General features: G+C 43.7%; 1 protein-coding gene across 5 annotated transcripts in view; it reads right to left on the bottom strand.

Moving 5' to 3' along the window:
• Nucleotides 1–20,135, bottom strand: part of srgap1a (SLIT-ROBO Rho GTPase activating protein 1a) — a 78,150-nt gene that overhangs the window by 41,934 nt on the left and 16,081 nt on the right. For all 5 annotated transcript variants that reach the window (XM_083973823.1, XM_083973826.1, XM_083973827.1 and 2 more), the window contains exons 2-3: nucleotides 8,147–8,342; nucleotides 1,433–1,595 (exon numbers count right to left, since the gene is read on the bottom strand). In XM_083973823.1, coding sequence (XP_083829949.1) covers nucleotides 1,433–1,595; nucleotides 8,147–8,342 — 359 coding nt within the window. The remainder of the gene's footprint in view (nucleotides 1–1,432; nucleotides 1,596–8,146; nucleotides 8,343–20,135) is intronic.

The following is a 20,135-nucleotide window of genomic DNA, read 5'->3' as shown; positions in this document are numbered from 1 at the left end:
GTGGTTTGGATATGACAGATTCCACAATAATAATGATGCAGGTGGAGGATTATAGGAGTATTGTGGCTGTACAGGACTGTAGAAAGTTCAACTGAACATGTAAATCTGCATTAGATGTGGTTTCATTACAGTCATTGTCTAATGTGTTGAGTCAGCAACACAAGTAACATCTGAAAAATGAATCTGTTTCACATTTGGCCTCATTAGTAGAACCAAGGCACTATCAAAAGGAAGTGGCTGCTGCAGCTTCCTGTTTGTGTATTTGGGGATTTGTGTGAGTATTTAAACACCACACCCCGCCGCCCCCCCTCATACAATCAGATGAAACCACCACTATCAAAAGATGTTTCTTTTAAAACAAATATGAATCTGGGTAAGAAGGCAAGAAGGAGAAGAGAAGCAGAAAAAGAGAGAGAAAAAGTCGCACTGGCTAAACTGACACAAAGGCACTCCTCTGAAGAAAAGCCACTTTGTAATTTAGGCCTGTGGTGAGTTCATGTGACTCCTGCAGCATAGGAGCTCATAATCTGTTAGGGAGTAGTCGTCTTTGCGGTGGGAAAGGCAAGCAGGGGCCGGGCTTCGGTCATGAAGCCACAGTTCAGATGGGAGAGTTGAGGCATACTGATCAGAAACTGTGGTGACCGAAGGTTCCCCGATTCACAAAACTAAAACCACAGGAGCCGAGCACGGCTTCAAGCCATCAAACGGAAAGCTGAATATATACTGTATGTGTCCTGCACATCATGCAACTAAATATACTTCATTGCCAAATGAATGGGTTAATTGAAAGTGAAAGACCGTTTATATAACATGAGGCGAGTGGAGACACTGCTGCCCGACCCGACCGCTATGAAAAATCTGGACTGCGTTAGTGGTGAGTTTCAACTTCTGTTTTGTTGATCAAAGAAGGACACATCCGACCTCCTCTAGTAGAGGTCAAACACCAGTACAGTACAAAACAACTGAGGCAAGAGTGAGCGAGGTTGGAGTAGTGGGGGAAAAAAACAACTTGAGGAATGAGAACAAAAGTCATATGTCTTGGCAACTAGAGATTAAAGTGAGTTTGTGTGAGGCTTGTGAGGAGTTACACATAGCAATGTCTAATGAAGCCCAAAGCGTCTTCCTTCCTGCACCCTGTATGTTAATATCCAACATTTCCCATGGCTTCCTGTGCAAATATGCTGTCGTCAGCTATTCTAATTAAATGCCTGATTTCTTTCCAGTATGTTCAGTTCCTTTTGGATTCTCTTCTCAACCTTAAATCGCCTATATAAGCCTCTTTTTTTTCTCTCTCCAACCACAAAGCACCTCTATTATTGACTACTATATTGGAAAATGACTCAAGGAGCTGCTGAGCAATTTACTGTGAGATTATCAGTCGTATTCAGGTTAAGTGTGGTCGTGTGGCTAACGTGCTCCCCGCCCTCCTCACCTTCTTGAGTAGCCGCGTGGAGTCCTCGCTGATCTGCATGAACCTCATGATGACGTTGTTGAGGTAGATGTCACTCAGCGTGGCGTGGTCCTTACTCTCCCTCCTCACCTGGTTCAGCAGCAGATACCAGCAGTTGACAGGAGACAGCAGGTTCTGGTCTTTCCTAAAACAACCAGAGAGAACAGTCAGTTGTCAAAGATGGAAAATTAACATTTTTGGTGTTTCAGTTTCGACATGTGACAATGTAAGTCTGGCTGCTTTTCCACTGTTTTGCTAATCCTCCTCGTGGCTATGTGCATTTGTTTATAAGGAAGCCGGCAAAAAATCAATCAATAGAGCAGTACATAACGTTATATATCATATATGATGTTACGACGTGTATTATATTCGTGTAGTCTTATCTGTCATAAACAAGAGATTACGGGTTACGGGGCGTGTTTGTGTCGCTGTGCCGCAGAGACGAGAGCTGGGACACGAGGGCAGTGGCGCTGATCTAGCAAAGTTGTTTTTCAGCCAAGAGACGCTATAAAGGCAGAGAGCCTCCATTCTCCCTCTAACAAGTTCCAAGTAATTTATTAAACCATCACAATTACTCTGAAGCTGTTTAATTAAGGCGAAAATGTAGCATAGTTAAGCTAAAAATCCCACATATCCCACCTCTTTAAATCCCCTAAAAACGTTATAGTTCTGTTCCTCGTAGTTCTGCAGCACACCAGAGAGATGAGCTAGCAGACCAACACCTGTGTGCTTCCATGGTTATCTTCACAGCGTATAAACACTTTGCTTTGTTTATATTCGTGACAAGGTCTCGGCCCTAATTCCTTTAGACAATATTTGTCATTTTCACAAGGATATCGTGACACTTCCTCGACATGCAGGATGTCTACAAACGCTTCCAGTGCAGGGCCCTGTTACTAAAATTGAAGAGGGATGCGTCATAGGCTTCCCTTGGTGTTACATGTCCCATATACAGCTGGTTCTAGGTCTAAAACACTCCCCATACATTACGTGTACTACACAATTAAGTTGGAAATACTTTGTATCGCTGACATTTCTGGGGCATTGCTCTCACAGCGCTCTGAGCCAAGCTGACTTCCTATAACCAAGAAACAGCCACAGGCTTTAAATACACTTAGTGGAATGAAGCTGGATGTATTGTGGAATCGAAAAGTAGAATTATGTATGAACTGTGACAGCAGAAGACAGACAAGGAAAGGGAAGAGATGTTAAGAGTGAACGAGAAAGATAGAGATCTGAGTGCAACAGAGCTTAAGAGTAAGAAAAAAAGAAAAAAGTAGAGAAGCCTGAGAGCTGTTTCCTGTGCTGTGTGCCGGCTGCTTCCAAGCTAACTGTAGGACATTGTCCAGGCCAGAGCAGGCTGGGGCCCTGTATTAACACTGGCCTGCAGGCTGACTTCCTCTGGGTTAATCTATGACATTCCTCCTGCTTGCTAAAAAGCAGCACACAATGTCAGCGTGTGTCTGTGTGTGTGTGTGTGTGTGTGTGTGTGTGTGTGTGTGTGTGTGTGTGTGTGTGTGTGTGTGTGTGTGTGTGTCTGCACATGAGCTTGTGTTTGGGAGCGATTTTAAGGTTGGGTCTGGGGTCAAGTCTTGCAGGAACCATATGGAAACTAGCCTCTGCTCTCCTGTCACAAAGTGAGTTTGCATACACAGGCAGCACTTGTCAACACAACAGGTGAAACCCTGCGCTCTGCGAGTGACCCAGCCCTGAACTAACCCTCAGCACTGGCACCACATCTGCCGCCGAGAGCACAAACGAAGCATTTCTCCAAATGAATAACTGATACAAATATTCAAACCAGACGCAATGTTCCCCGAGGCTCTGCAAAAACAGGAAGCAAACTACATTTGATAAAGCCAGGGCCAAGCACACTGACATGGAAAACATCCGAGAGTCATTTTTCAAAGACACCAGGCGGACGGTGAATGAAAAAAAACTGATTTAGCTAAAAGCTGAGTGATGTACTGCTGCTACATGCCTGGGCTGCAGGACACGTGCGAGGGAAGCAAAAGCGAGAAGAAGTAGAAAATAAGTGAAGCGGCCTCAGAGCTGCAGCAGCAGGACTGCTGGACAGCATCACACACACGCTCTGTCAAAGAGCAATTACCATAAATCCTTTTTGCATTATGCATCAGCAATACTTTCATTCTATGGTGCTGGATCTATGTGAAGAGAGCATGTGTGTATGCCATGTGTGTTTATTTATTCATGCTCACTTTTTGCATGTGCAGTTGCATAAAGTCCAGGTGGCAGCTGACGTGGAGCTGGACAGAGCACACGATGAGTCTCTGCAGAAGTGGCAGCGGCAAATGACCAGGATCAGTCAGAGAGGTTTCAGTCAGGACTTGAATTATCTGACCCTCCTCACTGTATAACACAGAGCTGGATTCACTATGAAAAGTTTTGACCTAATTCCACATCAGAACTAAACTGATAAACTGATAAACTGATAAACACGTCCTATAAAAGCTCACGATGTCACACAATAAACAAAGGCAGCATCACTCTTTCACGTGAAATCTATGAATGACCCAGAATTCATATTTTAGACGGTCAGGGGATAAAAGTAAAACTGATTTAAGAGTTGGCAAAAAATTATAAAACTCGTGTCTGGAGAAACTCTGGGTGAGATCACAGATGGGCCTAAGAGGTCCCACGGGCACATCAATAGTTCCTTAAGCACCTTCTATGTTTGTGAATGGGCTGACCTACTAAATCAAAGTGGAAACCCATGGTGAAATCAGCAGGGAATGAGAAGGAAGGAGGGGACTGACACAGGCCGTGACGACAAAACGACCTCTGGGAGTTGCTTACCCCACATAATGGCAGGAAAATCTCTCAATGTCATCATTTCCCCCCGCAGCCGGGGCAGGAACTGGGTCAGACAGACTCACAGACAGATAGATGGGCCCCCAAGGGGCTCAAACTCAGGTAGGAAGGGGAGAGGCTAATGTCCACAAGAGGCAGAGAGGGGGAATGAATGAAAACAGACAACTCATTAGCAACTTACTGCTTCGTATCAATGCGTGCATGTGTGATTATTCTGTCCATTCATGTCTTTCTGAATGCAGAAGTCGCTGGGTCATTGTCAACAAACTTGCACTCTCATACGGTGGCAGGATGTTGACAATGAAGGATAATTACCTCTTGAGTATGCAGGGTATTGAAACAGGAGCCCTTATCAGCAGCAGAGGCAAAATGGCAAAGTCCTCCAGAGCCTTTGCTGATAACGTCTTTCATTAATGAACTGTGCTGGCTGCCTGTGTAGCTGCAGCACAGTGACCGACGTTCACCTGTAACGCAGCCGTGCGGCCGCTGCCAAGACATGGTGATCACAACAAGTCCTAACAGAACCAGTCCTATGACACAAAGTCAAAGTTTTAGATTTAAAAGCATGCAACAGAGTGCCAACGCCCGCTAATACTTGAATTCAAGTCGATACACAAATGCTTTCAATCATTTCCTCCCATTTACCATTCAAACTCAATGCACTGCTGACAGTAATGTCTGGCAATATGCAGAGTGTGTGCAGGTGCAGCGTGTCCTACACCTTTTTATCCTCCCAGACAGAGAGAGAGGAAGTCCTTTCACCAGAAACTTAATTCTGGATAAAAGCAGCCTATTTAAGATTTAAGATGATCCCAGCTGAGGCTTTGGCAACAATAAATAATTCAATAATTCCTCTGCTCACCGTCTCCATGTCCCTCCTTGAACAAACTTTGCATAATACAGTATATGGCAGTGTGCGTGTGCATGTGTGTGTGTTTAAGAAAAAGAAGGAGAGAGGAAGAACGTTTGCCCATATTTGTTCATTTGTGTGTGTGTGTGTGTGTGTGTGTGTGTGTGTGTGTGTGTGTGTGTGTGTGTGTCTGTGTATGTGTGTTCTGCAAACAGCCACTGAGAATCAAATGGACAAGGCCTGAATGGCCCTCCCACAGACTGCCACTGTGGGCAGGACACTGTTGTTTTGTTTTCTCACAGGAAGGGACAGAGAAGATACTAAAGACAGGAAACAAAGTTCACAGAGACATGCAGCTTTAACCAGCACCTCACATTTTGTTGAGCAGCGTGTCTTCTGTAGAATACCTAACCTGACTTTATTATCACTTTACCGTGTTTTGCATTTACCTCTGGAGGTAATGCAGGGGGGAAATGCAACACTTTCATCAGAAACATGCAAACAGCTATGACCTCTGAAAGTGGCAAAAAGACATTTCTGTGTTCAACGTGTTGTGATGCACTCCCTTATCTCTCACATCTCTCTTTGCAGGAGCCCAAATACGTGTTTTTATAATCCTGAAAAACTTGCTATTATCAGTTTAAAAGTAAAATGTATACCTCAGTTGGAAAATATTTAAAAAAGTGGCAAAATGTGGTATGAAAGACAAGTGTTGTTGGCTGAATCCTAATGCGAATGTGTGTTTAAAAATATCCATTCACTGTCAACCATCTTCCACTGCTGTCTTGCACCGGCTTTGTCAGATTCAGACAGAGAAGAGCAGCAGCACACAGGGCACTTCCCCTCGAGCAAGATGGATTCCTCTCCAGCAGCGAGTTGGCGCAGCACTCCCACAGGTGGCACAGAGTCTGTGCTTTCTGACAAACACAAACTTCATTTCACTCCTGAAGAGGATGACGGACTCAACTCCGACTGTGTCACAGCTTTATCCCAAGCCTGAAGCCTGAGAGAGAGAGGCAGTTTTAGACCTGTATATGTGTGATAAGAATAAGATACTGGTAATGCCACAAGCAGAGACCTGAGTTTCATCACCAGCAATAATACCTCCAAGCTGGTGATACATAGGAATCAATGGCAAAAAGTAAAGAAAGAAAGTACATTTACTCAAGCACTGAACTTACAGCTAACCTTTTTATGCTACTATATAGTTTCATGACATCACAGGCACCAGATCAGTACTATGACTAAAATATTTAAACTATTTTTGATACTAATATAAGTGTACTTGTACTTACATGTACTGTTTTCTTACCTGAACTTGGGTATTTTTATTTATAAGGAAAGTAAATTAAAGACCTGAATACTTCACTGAAAAGGCAAGGGCAATATTTGCAGTTTGGTGGGATGCCAGTGTGGGATAATGCCTTTGTAGTTTTAATAGCAACATGATCTGGATGGAGAAGAGTTGGACTACAGAGGGAACGCATCAGCCTGCACCTGTGTTTCACTCTATTGGGTAAAGATTCTTCACGGCAGCTGACACACATACTTTGTATGTATTGCGAGACGGCATGTAGCCGTCTATAGGAAAACTGGACACACTCCAGACTTCAAAACAAACTGAACATTTAACCTGTACTGTAAATGAACAGCTTTAAAACTGAATGAACTGCATCTTGTCAACATGTCTGAACACCAGTAACCGATGACAACCATAACAGTGTCCCCCCTTTTGATTCCAGCCTGTCTTGACTAATTACCAAAAAAATGCTATTCATTTAAATGCTACGACAGCATTGTGCTGCTCCACTCGACTGACCTGCTCTGTGAAAAACTGGCTTAAGGCTAGAGATGCAGCAAACGCACTTTTTCACACCACGCTCGAGCCTGTCCAATGAAAACAACCCAGAGAATATGGCGAGCACAGAAGCTCCACTGTACGTCTGTTGTTTATGTGCACACAAAAATATCGGCCACACAGTTTAAAACCCACAGGAGGGATTTAATGTTATTCAGACGTCTTGTATTTGCTTAAGAAATATGCTCCTAGGCACTTGCCAAATGTTTATCCTCTGAATGAAGTGACCAGACTGTACATCACGCGATGAAAACCACAGAGCGCCATACCAGAGTCCCCTCACCAGTCACACACACACACATGGGCACACACAGCTGCTAGACCCATTGCAGCTTCAGACAGAGAGCAGGGGCTATTTGCAGACGGCGAGGACAAACATAGGTTTTATTTTTGTTCCCACCGCAAGTTCAAACAATATGCAAATGTCTGCTTTTTCCATGAGCAGACTCCTACAGTATAATAAGGCCAAAATCTACGGCACATTTAACTGTGTCAAGATCTTGAAAAAGGCTCCAAGTCAAACTGCTTCATGCCTTTGTGCAAGTTTCATTGGACTGCATACCACACAGTGTATATCATAAAAAAAGTTATCGCTCAAGTCTCCCCAGCAAAACTCCACGGCGCTGTACACCACTGTACAATACAGTTCTCTACTGTGGCTCATAATGAGCTCATAATCAAAGAGCGCCCCAGCTACCTTAGTGTGAAGTAAAAGGGCTAAAACCCATACGTGTGGAAGTATTAAGTGTCATAAATTTGAAACAAAGGCATTATAGAGAGCTAGTAGTTAATCATAGTTAATTAGTAGTTAAGAGGTACACAAGACAAGGACTAAGGGAAAGAGTAGTCGGAAGTTCAGAGGACCTAATATTTACAATAAAGATGTAAGAATAATTGACAATAAACTTTCAAAACGTATCTGTCTTTCTTTGACTGATCTTGAATATGAAACAATAATTAATATAACCCATCAGTACAAAAGTCCTATTTATTATTTTTACTTCGATATTGGCTGCCACAATCAATTATCATTTTTTGAGAAATCATTTCAGCCAGCATTAATCACTCTAACTGTCAAAAGACTATTCTCAGGATCATAAATCAACCCATGAAAAACCTGGGCACAGACAAACACTGAGACAGTGTGACTCCTCACTTGTACTGCTGGTGGTCCTTGGTGCTGCGAGTCTTCGCCATGAAGCGCTCGGCCAGCTTCTCCAGGTTCCTGGAGTACTCCATCTCGATCTCAGCCTTCTTCCTGAAGAAGTCCTGGAGGTCCTGCAGCAGCTGGACCCTCATCTCCGTCTGCTGGTCCAGACATTTCTGCTGCTCCACTAACTGGGCCCGGATCTCTGCGGGAGGGAAAACACAAAAACAAAACAGATCAGGATAAAGCCCGAAGTTTATAGGTGAAAATTAGGTTTATTATACATCGTGTCATGTGGAAAAAGGTACCATGTTTGAAGTATGGATTCTCTAACTTTACAGATACATTGCGTCAAGAAAGCAGCTTTAACAGGGTACCCTAACCCGACATAAGTCAAGTTTGATCATCATACTATAATTTGTCCAACACACAGGCATTACCCTCATTATATTCATCAAAATTCCTCGTCTATCACTCAGAATAAATTGATGAATCACATAAATAGGGTTAAGAATTTGCAACGTGAGCAGTTACAGTGAAGCACACGTACAAATTGGTACAACAGAACGGTCAAATGCTGCTTATTATCCCCTAGTTGTGGCTCCTCTGGGTGCTGGTGGAGATGTGAGGTTGGCAACATTGGTCTCAGGTGTTTCATTAAAGCTGAAAATAACTCCAAGATGGATGGAACCTGATTCCCATCAAATCCAGAGTTACAGCACAGAGCAAAGGGCACACACTTGCGCACACACACACACACAGCCTCATCAGCGCCTGTGACTGAAAACCCGAGTCACTTCAGGAAGCAGAGCAACGATGGAGGGTCTCGTTTAAACAAGTTGTGTATGCAGGTGAATTACCCTTTGAGGTATTTTCCCCTCATTTACATTTACACACATACACAGGCACACACTGGCACACAGAAATTGTTTCCTCTGTGTGTCCTGTCTGGCTAGGGCTGTGTATAATGGATTTCTCCTAATGGGCGGCAGCCAGGGCCAGACATCTTCAGCAGAGGAAACAGATTAATGAGGTGATTTAGAGCCACACGGACACCAATAGAGAGAGGCACAGAGTGATCCCTCATATTAAAAGGCAGAAAACACTAAAAGCTGCTACATGCCCTCACAAATTGTGCACAACTCACTGAACTGGGTGCCATTGTAAAGGTAACGTCTTGTAAAGTCTTACTGCCCGTTTCTTGGCGCGCCGACAACATACTGAAAATAACACTGAGCTAAACACGACAAAGATGTTTTGCTTTTGCAGCAAAGTTTAACAGGCATCACATTTCCCCCACTGATAGCTGAGGAGTTAATGATAATACAAACACCAATCTATAAAGACCAAGTACTTAACAGTCAGCGTGGCTGTCCTTCGGGAGCAGCTTAAAGCCTGATTAAAACTGCTCTGAAATACATGCGACGGATAAGATGAAGACTAGTCTATATATATCATTCACCCTAATTTTTTAAATTGCATTATGTATCACTCATTTAACATATAGACGACTGGGACAGGGTTTTGCCATCGAATGCAGCACAGTCACTGGTACAGGTTCATTGAGGGACCACAAGAAGTTCAGCATCCCTCACACAACATAATGTTCAACAGCGTATGAATTATTCTCTGACATGAGGCAGCGTGGGTTGAAGACATCTCTAGGCTCTCTGCTATTAAACCCATTTATGTAAGAGGAAAAAGTAGATTTTGCACTCTGTGACACAGAGATCCCGTATACTGTAGACCTAATTAATAATAAATCAGTTTCAGTCTGATCCCAGCTGCCCCATCAGCTACCATGATCTTGCTTATGAAACATGCAGCGCTCTTAGGTCTCTTCAATTGGAAGCATTTCAAATTAGTTGTTTCTTTTTTGTTTACCTTATTTGTGGTGACCACAGCATTGCCTTGCACAAATCAAAGCATTTATTTGAATATTTATGTTAATATATATTCTAGTTAAACATGGCTCTCCTAGCCATTAATATGTTTTTTTTAAAAGTTAAATCCAGCACAAGAACAAGTGCCTTGAATGTAAATTAAACATATACAAATGTGTGAAAAGGGTTTCTATGACACCTGTATTCAATTAAAGTATTCAAATGTTCACCAAATAAGAAAATACTTAAACATAATATTATCATCTGCAATTCAGGTTTGATGTAAACTGTTGATAAATCTTATCATTTTGTTTTCTTCACTTGTCCGCTGTATTTGCTACTTAAGGCTGATTTAAATGTAGGTCATCGGTTAGAGTCACATTTTAAAAATTGTCCTGTTGAGTGTCAGTCACTGACAGGAGGGTTCAGCCGGAGATTTTAAGACATACAAGACATTGGCTGTTTGCATTGCAGTTCACACTTTTACAAAATGTGCTCATTGGGCAGTCTCTGAAATTTACTTCAAGTCATGGCAACATTAAAAATTAAAATTTGTGTGTAGTTGCCGTAATAATTGTTTTAAGAGTCCATTTTGTGGCATTAGCGCTCACTCTGACCACCCTAAAGAAAAATCTGTATCTGTTTATCCCCATGAGAATCTCTCATTGTCGTCAACATCACATGAAGTGGAGATAAAAGTAACACAGAGCTGAGGGAAAGAAAACAGAGAGAGCACATGAGTGGTTCCACACAACCAACCTGCTGCTGCTGCTAAATGAGCAATGTGGAAGTGTAGTGGACTGAAATAAAGATTATTTTGGAGTAGAGTAGTAGAGTAGAGAGTATCTGACAAGACAATTAGACAGCATCACATGCCTTTGCAAAATAAAAAAGCCAAAATATCCCTGAGAGCCTTTGAGGGAGACCATTAATAGTTCGGCCCGTCGAGCTGCTTTAATGGCCGATCAACTGCTGACTCAATTAGAAAGCTTCCAGTCTAAGAGAAGCCAGGGCTACACTTGTGTGTATGAGTGCGTATGAGCATGGACACGTATTCTTAATGAAGTAATCAAATTACCAGAAGGCTCGGCTCCATCCATCAGCATTAAATCGCCCCACAATCTTGATAAATTAGAGATTTACATCAGGTCTGGTGAAAGCTGTTGATTTTTTTATTTTCAAGCTCCGGCTCCGTATTTCTGGCACTCATAAGGATATAAACTACTTACGAGACGGATGGGACACAAGGGAGACGTTTGTGCAATACTAAATCTGAATGAAAGCTTATCACAGCAGTTTAACTCTCCACCAAAGAGGCCCATGGATATCATCATCAGTGTGGACAACAGAGCAGTACCTTGATTGCAGAGAAGAACTCAAAACTTCAACCTCGAGAATGGCAGGCCCCAGACAAACTAGGAGACCTCAGACCACCAATGAGCATCAAGACGGAGATGGGTTAAAATGTGACTGTATTTAAGTCCGCTCGGCCTTTTTGATGCATGAGTTAAAAAAAAAACTTGCAATTGTTTCCATCTCCAGAGGATCTGGGGATTAAAACAAAGCTTCCATGGCACTGACACAAAGGCGCGTACTGGATCATTTAACACAATTACGTTCATGACTGCACACGGAAACTCATTAAATCATTCACTTTCATAGTCAAACACCGGCCATTGAAGCTGCAGCACCACGTTGAAGTATGAGGGAATTAATGCTAGAGGGAAACCACCTGTCAGAGGAAATTACAGGTCTGGCACTTTCCAAAAACTAGGATGCACTTTGCAAACTTTTGTTTTGGTTCAGAAAAAATTGAGCAGTGAAACAAAATCAAACCAGGGTCATGACCACAGCAAGGCAGGTTTTTTTTTCTTATTTTGACCTTCCCTTCCTTAAAACAATAAGCCGATGTTTTCAACTGAAGAGGAACACTTTTCGTAACTGTAATCCACATCCACCTGCATGTTAAACAACACCTGTACATGTTCACTTAGGTGTATCCTTGAGAGGCACGCTTTAGACCTGAGTGGTGATAGCGACAATACATGGTTCACCCACCAAAAGTGAGCTACGGAAAATACATTTTTGCCATTTATTGGACATTCAGGTGTCCTTGAATACTCACATATAAACATAAATATTCACATGCGGCTTCTGATGATCTGACAATAACATAAAAGAATGAGAGGAAGTTACTTCATCCCAAAGGCAAATACTTGAAATGAATAACTAAATTACTTCAGTGTTTGAGGACAGCTAAACAGCTCCCTTTGATCATACTGATGCTTGATCTAAATCCCCCGCTGCAGGCAACATCAGCTGTCTGACTGGTTTCTTATAAAACTAACACGACCAACACAGATTGGCATGTGTGACCTTGCACCGTACTTTAAAAAAAAAGTGACCCAAGTTTTTCCTCAAACGGGATCCATATTATTGTCATGGGCAGTGTTGCTCTGCTATTACATGGTGCATTCCTGTCGTTCTGAGGTCATCTGTATGGTAAACACGTGTAGGGACTTTTATGCTGAGGGATTTGGGTGTGGGGAGTGTGTGTAGCGTGTGGAGGGGGACATCAAAGCCCTCTGTGATCCCTTTCAAACTGGGGAACGGAGGGGAGATGAGAGCACCTGTGCACCGTGTTGAGAAATGACGCTACAGGAGGAAACGACAACGAACCTGGAAAAATAAAAAGTGCGTCCCTCCATTTCTTTCTCTACGTGTCCACTCCGCAGGCAAACAGTCCAACCCACGAAGCTCTACGGGCTTTTATATCTATATTCAGGTTCACACTGCCACGTGTGCACGGCGGCTTGCAGAATTAAAACAGCATCTATAAAGCTGTCAGCAACAAATCCAGCTGACTGATGGACATCCAGTCAATGTGTCCCAGAATGATGTCAATATAAACAAAGAAAGAGCACTGTTTGGTCTTTGTGGTGATCAGTTTGGGACCAAAGCCCCTTTGTTTCTGCACTGGATGTTATCCAATTGCTCCTTTGAAGGCCACATCACATACTTCCCATAACCCCATTCACGGCGACAAATATGTCCAAAGTTGCAGTTCAGAATGGCTTCTGATTTGCCAGATAGGCCTGTTCTATTGTCAAAGAAACTGCCGTGTAAGCGGGATGGGTACTGACCCACAACGTTGACCTACAGAGAGAGAAACTGGGCTTCAGTAAAAACAACTCGCCCACTGTCAGAGGGCCAGAGAGATACGTTTTTTTTTTTTTTCGTTCTCATGAACTCAACGATATGTTCTCCCCCTGCTGCTCTCAATTAACCACGCTACGAATCAATCTGTGCAAAAGGCGTCCGTCACGTCAGCTGAGTGAGTGCATCCATGTATTTCTCTATGCGTGCACCAGAAAAGATTATAAACTCTGAGAGTTTCTACAGTTTTCTCCGAGTTGATTACAGTCTCCACCAGCAGCTATCTGGGACATGCTGTACCACATCAGTCCCAGGGCTGCATTTCCACATGTAGAGTGGTTGATCAGCAGCACCTGAAATAGCAGCTGAGGCCTGGGGAGGGACGATACAGGAGGGTGCCCGGCCCCGCCATCTGCTTCAGATCTAGAGTTTGGGAATAGGGGGGTTGTCTGTGCCTCTTCTGGAGGCTGGATACAAGACAGGATAAATACCATCAAAGGTAATTACGAAGCGGCCGATCAGATTTTAACAGAGCACAAGCTTTCAATTACAGATGGAGGGGGGGAATCACATGCCAGAAATAGCAGAGTATCTACAGTACATTTTCTGACATATTTTGTGTATGCTGATAATCCAACAAGGGCCTGCTGCCAAACTTAATTACAGAGGGAGTATCAGTCATTTTAATGCTTCTTTGATAAAAGCATACCATATGGTAAACATTATAGAAAAAGAAGTAGTTTCATCCAAGCAATTAGATTGGTAAAAGATGTGCCTACCACATCGCTAATTTCCAGTGAGCATGACTCACTGTAAGCTGTGTTGGTTTTTAATGTTCAGTTTCGTGGTAACCAGGGATCTGCTGTTTGATCTAGTTTACCTTCTAATGTCTGCACACATTTTGTTAGAAGCTTTTCAAACAATACACGTACACTCAATCATTTACATTCCTGTCTCTGTTCTGTTGTTTATACATTAATGTGCCAACACAACAGAAGATCTTTCTCTGAATCATCAACACAGACCATGGGACGAGGCCACGCACAGACTACATAATGAATAAAAGAAGGGGTTCAGGAAAGACTGTATAGATAGTAATGCGAAAAATATTAGGTTGGACCCGTGCCTGTGGCAACACATGGCACACACTTGTGCCAGGGAAGCCGCCACCAGCACAATCTGCACAGTAAGTCTTCAACAGATCTCCAGGCTCTCTCTGTTCGATGTTGAAACCCAGATGTAAAATCCACTTCTGTAAGCACCCATGGCCATCCACCTCTCCTTCTCCCTCCCCACCTAAAGCTGTCTCTGCCCTCTCTCTCTGTATAATGTTAACGACAGGCAGATGGATGGGAGCTAAAGGCCTGCAGGGTCCAGTCCTGTTCAACCAGGCTGCCATGGCGTGTTGGTGAAATAAAGCCAGGTGGACTGGCGTGCTGGGCCCTGAACCAGATGGGAAGACACTTTAGGGACTGCTACACTAAACACAGACAAGCACAGTTTTTCCCATATATATTGATTTATTTGTGGTATCCCACGACAGTATCGACACTGACAGCAGTATTGATTTTCTATACCTTTACCTATGCCAAGAATGCTTAGTTTTTACCCATTTGCATCTGTTAAACAGAAGGATTGGGCAAAAAGTAGCAAACAGGTTTGCACCAAATTTGGTGGAGGATGATCTACTATGTTTTGTTTTGTTCATCTCTCTGGGGTTTATGTTATTTGACATTGGCGACCGAGCCCAGTAGTCCACTGACTAATAGCAATTAACTGTCACTGGGACCGGGTTGTTATTTATTGACACAACATGAAGTAATGGAGCTGTCCATATTGTTCAGTTATTTATCTGTCAGATGATCGTTGTCAATGAAAATATTCGTAGAGAACCTTATGTATGATATTGTTTACAACCACATATAGACGCTCATTCTGTGGGAAACCCTGATGAGAATCTCATCATGGAGGTAGATAAAAGCGTTTAATCCAGGTACTCGTCTAAAAGTAATCACACAAAGCAGGATCTTCAGAGGAGCAGACAGTATAACTGGTATTTAAAGCTGAAAATGAATGATGTAAACGTAAACGTGACAAACCAGGAATTTACAAGAAGCACACAAGTGCTATGTCAACAAACAGTAGGATTATTTACCCATTCAGTCTGTTTTGTCTATATTCAGCCCCAAACCCTTGCTACTACTAAGAAAAACAAACATCATTCTCCAATAATCATTTTAAACGGAAACACTGTACTATGCTTTACTACAAGAACTCATAAAATAACACTGAATCAAACCCACAGCCAGAGATGACATGTAAGCTGTCAGTGTAACAGCAATCTTCTACAATGACCAGCCAGTCCGCGCCCACTGCTCACTTGACTAATGTCATACTTCCTGTGGCGCCCTCGAGAGTCTCCCTGATGGGAGAAGTTTCTCCGTTTGACGTCCTGACTCATTAGGACCAATAAGTCATGACCCCGCGTCACAGACCTGCTGACTAAAGCTGAGGAGGTCGCATGGTATTCTTGTAAAAAAAGGAGCACTTGTGTGGTGACTTCATTACGTTGGTGGGACCAGTAAGAGATTCATCATGTGCTTGGCATGTCGGACTTTGCTGGACGCCCCCTCTGGTTTACATCCGGGGCTGAGTGCTGGAGTGTGTCACTGATTCCTCCACTTGTTATCTCACATTACCTCACCACTACTGAGGCGATGATACTGGTTTGCAAGCCTTCTATTTACCACGATGTGTCATACCCACTCTTGTCTGTGAAGAAGCATACACACACACACACACATAGCGCTGAAAAGGTGAAACATCCTATTTGGGTGAAATAAAGCTCTCAGGGACACAGTTGCAGCTTGAAGTACACTCGAGTCTGTCTGAACTAACACGCCTCTGCCAACGGGGTTCAACAGATCCTCTCCGATCACATAAAGCGCAGCCAAACTACACACAACACTGCCAGCTTTACTAAAGCATTTTATCTCAAAACATTACAGAACTGGCAAAGTGGGCCACATTACAACATCTGACTGACATGTTAGCAGCTTCCAAAACCACAGAGAGGTTTCCAATGGAAGCACTGCAGGCTACTGTGATCCAGGGAATGGCTGTTAATCCAGAGTGGAAAAGAGCCTCTGGCCCGTGGTCCTCTCTGCTTCTTTCAGACGCTACGAGCTGAACCAACAGGATGTTTTATGATCCAATACTACGGGTCCGCTCGTGAGAAGTGACTTAGGCATGTAGTAAAGCAACTTATCTGCATGGAAGCTTTGTTGTGCTGGTCGCTGGTGCTGAGAGGAGGAAGACTATCAGCTGTTATTGGGTTTCCATGTACAGTACACATGTGTAACAGTGAGAGGAACACACAAGGCCCCTGTACACAACTTAACAGACAGAGGTAAAAACAAGAGTAAACACACTCCAGCTACTTCTCCACACGACTCCAACACACACACACACACAGGAAATGCAGTGGTTGCTGTGATTCCACTTCTTGTGTTTTCTCTTGGGCTCGGGAGTATTGTGGGCGGCAGAGACCCAGAGAGCTCAGGTTCCTTCCTGCACTCTGATTTTTATAGTCTGATTCAGAAACAGCTCAGCCGCGGCGGGCTAGCAACGCTTACTGTTCAAACAAGAGTCATCTCCAGCAGGCACCAGACGGATGCGAGCCGCCGCACGAATCTCGCCGAGCGAAATGCGCGCACTTAAATCAATGTCAGTTCCACTCAACGAGGTCATATTTAAATGCCGTGATTTCAATATCTGTAATGCAATCATCTCTGCCAATTAGATTCAGCTCTGTCAAAAGGCATAAGAGCCAAAAAAGCCATTGTTGCTACGGCAACGCCCCCGCGAATGAGAAGCCTGCAGCGAGCGGGAGAGAGATCAATCACCGCTGACATTGTGGTGGCCTGTAAGGACCATCGGTTTGATCCAAACAAAATAAGAGAGTGAGGGGCTGAATGCTGGGACAAGTAAGCACACTTTAGAGGCCCGGCTGTTTGTTCAGCTGCTGGTTAACATCTCGACGTACTGTTTGATCTGGACACCAGTTTGGTGCGTCTGGTCTGCCCGGCATTTTGTGTGGCTGGATGTGTGCTTGTGTGAGTACATGTAAGGTTCGCATTTGTGTTTTAGCAGTTGATAAATGCATGCATGGCACGTAAACTCTGAAAGGATTTAATTTGGGTGTCAAATATTCTGCCTATGTATATTTGAAAGGCATCTCTTGGTTTGCCAGAACACAAAAGACCCTAAATGCAATATAGGGGGTGAGAATCAGAATTTGACATACAACTTTGACAGAAAGAGCTAAATCTGCTTTAACTTTAGCACTTCAGGCCGAGGCCGATAAAAAATGTGGCAGAGTGAAATGCTCAGGAGGACAGGAAGTTGTTACATCTGTGTGGCTCCGCATCAGAGAAAACGAGGAATCTGTGAGAAATACATTGATCTCTTTCAGCCTCTTGGCCAGACCTCACCTACTTGTCTCATTCATCTCCAGACCTTACCCAGCTGCTCTGTCTGTTGCCCTAAAGGGACCGGTGTGTGGGTGCTTGTGTGCGAAAGAAAGAAGGAGAGTCGTAGGTAATCAGTAGACTCAAAAACCAGTCCAGGCAAAAACTGTCAGCTTGCCTTAATTTAAAGGCATGTACACACACACACACACACACACACACACACACACACACACACTGGAGTTGAGAAAAGTAGTACAGTGTCAACAATTTCTATTTTCCCAAGTGAAAAATGACACCTTGCCTTGCATCTGGCCTGCTCTTTGTGCTTTTGTCTGAGGATATTAGTGATGGGAGAGATAAAGGAGCTAAAGCTTATATGTCAAGGCAGCCCGTCAGCTTCTCATTCACAACAAAGCTAACCTCAGGCTAAAGACTTGGCCCGGGCAGGCCTGCGCTTCTTACAGTTGGGATGTTTGTTTGGGGTAACAATACTATGAAAATTTCTGCGGGCGGACAGCTGAAGAGATAAATGCCTTTAAAAAGGGTGTCGCACGAGAAACATCTGGAACAGAGAGCACACAAGCTTTCATCTATAGGAATATTTTCTTCCCCTCGCGGTAAACAAATGGAAACCGGAGCACAGTGGTGGGGACTTGAATAATACAAACTCGGAAAGGCGAACCTAAAGAATGGCGGAGCAGTTATGTGGCCTGCGGTGATAAGCATTTGAGGAAGGGGTTGCTTCTTCTTTGAGACTGTGGATATATATATTCCCCCCTCGTGGGCCCCAAGGAGGCAGGCAAGAAAAGACAGAAAGAGACAGAGGGAGCATATAAATGAACAGTCGCACAATGTGGATCCTCGCCCGTGCACCTGCACACACAAACAGGTGGAGAAGAAGAGGGGGGGGTGCACCTGTATGAGTCTACATTGCAGGTATGCAGGCGGAGTGAATCAGTTTGACAGCTCTGCGACCTACAAGTTCGCTGCCCTCTGTTCCCCCCTCCCCACATCTGCTGACCTCTGTTCTCCACCCGTCTCCCTCCACTGCACACTGGACAGTTTGGTCTCAGCTCAGGTTTTGTCAGTGCGGCGTCTCTGACGGCGCCTAGAGCCGCCAGGGTCTGCCCTCCAACACTGCCTCTTATTTCCGTCCATGAGTGAGTCTAATGTTTCCTGGGGTCTCCATAATGTACCTCCGTTGTATTCAGTTAAATAAACAGTGCAGAGCAAATAATCATTATCCACTAGGGTTTTTGATTCAGTGCCTACGGTCAAGTTTATTTAATGTCAGAATATGCAGAAAAATGCTCTTGGAGACGACACAACAGCCCCAAACCAGAAGCTGTTCACTTCATACTGGTACAAAGAAAGAAAGAAAGAAAGAAAGAAAGAAAGAAAGAAAGAAAGAAAGAAAGAAAGAAAGAAAGAAAGAAAGAAAGAAGCAGAAAATCCTCACATTTTAAAATCTGAAAACAATTAATATTTAATTTTTTTGTGAAGGATTCAATCAATAAACACAATCACATACAATATATTTCCACAAGATTTACACTAACACGTCTCTATATTGTGCAAATAAACCAAATCTGTGTGGGCTGGAGCTCTGCTACATACCAGATTGTTTGAATGTTTGCCTCCACACTGCCTGTTTGCCTACCTGCCTCTATTGTCCGTCCATCTCTGCCATCTGTCTCTTGTGTCTGTCACCCTGTCCAGCTGTCTGTTTACCCGCTGTGTTTGTGCATCTGCCTTCCTTCACATTATGTACATCTCTATTTCAGTGGCCTGTCCCTTTGCCTGTCTACCCACACAGCAACGTGGAGACACCAAAGCTGGGGCCAGGAACTCCGTGGCCTGCAGCCAGCTGGAGCCGCTAGCCGGTTTGGGTTGACAACGCGTTCCCACAGTCGGGACACTGTGGCACCATTGGGCCAGAGGAAAGTATAGAGGAGGAAGAGGAGATGACTGCACACTATGCTATGGGCTGAGGTGTCACTGACAAGCAGGACCACCCAACCAACATGCAATCCAGAACTCAATCGACAAGTCAGATCATGGGAAACATCTTTATTTGACGTGACAACATGCTCTCTCCTGTTTGTCGCTGTGCACCACATGACAATTACTGGATACAAGAATAGCCACGTTTCTTTTTTGTTTTGTTGTGTCTGTGAGTTCAGTCTGTGTTCATTTCGTTTCCTTTGAACTTCGACCCAGTGAAAACTTGCACTCTTCGCTTACAAAGCTTGTGAAGAGTTGTTTTGTCTGACTTGTGCAGCAGATCCACCAAATGTGCCTTCAAGCAAAGCACAAAACAAACCGATGACGAAGGATGTCATTGAACACACCACAACGCTGGAGTAACTTGCTATCTTTGGGGGTTAGAACAGTCTGCTGACTGAGGAGTGCATAAAGACTGGTCCTGGTCTCCCAGACATCTCTGTTGAAGCCTCCCAATCCTCTTATTACACAGTCCATCTCCAT

This window comes from Trachurus trachurus (assembly GCF_905171665.1).
Source record: "Trachurus trachurus genome assembly, chromosome: 6".
In the NCBI taxonomy this organism is placed as follows: Eukaryota; Metazoa; Chordata; class Actinopteri; order Carangiformes; family Carangidae; genus Trachurus; species Trachurus trachurus.
Note: the sequence above shows the minus strand (reverse complement) of the source record. Positions and strands in the feature narration are given on the sequence as shown.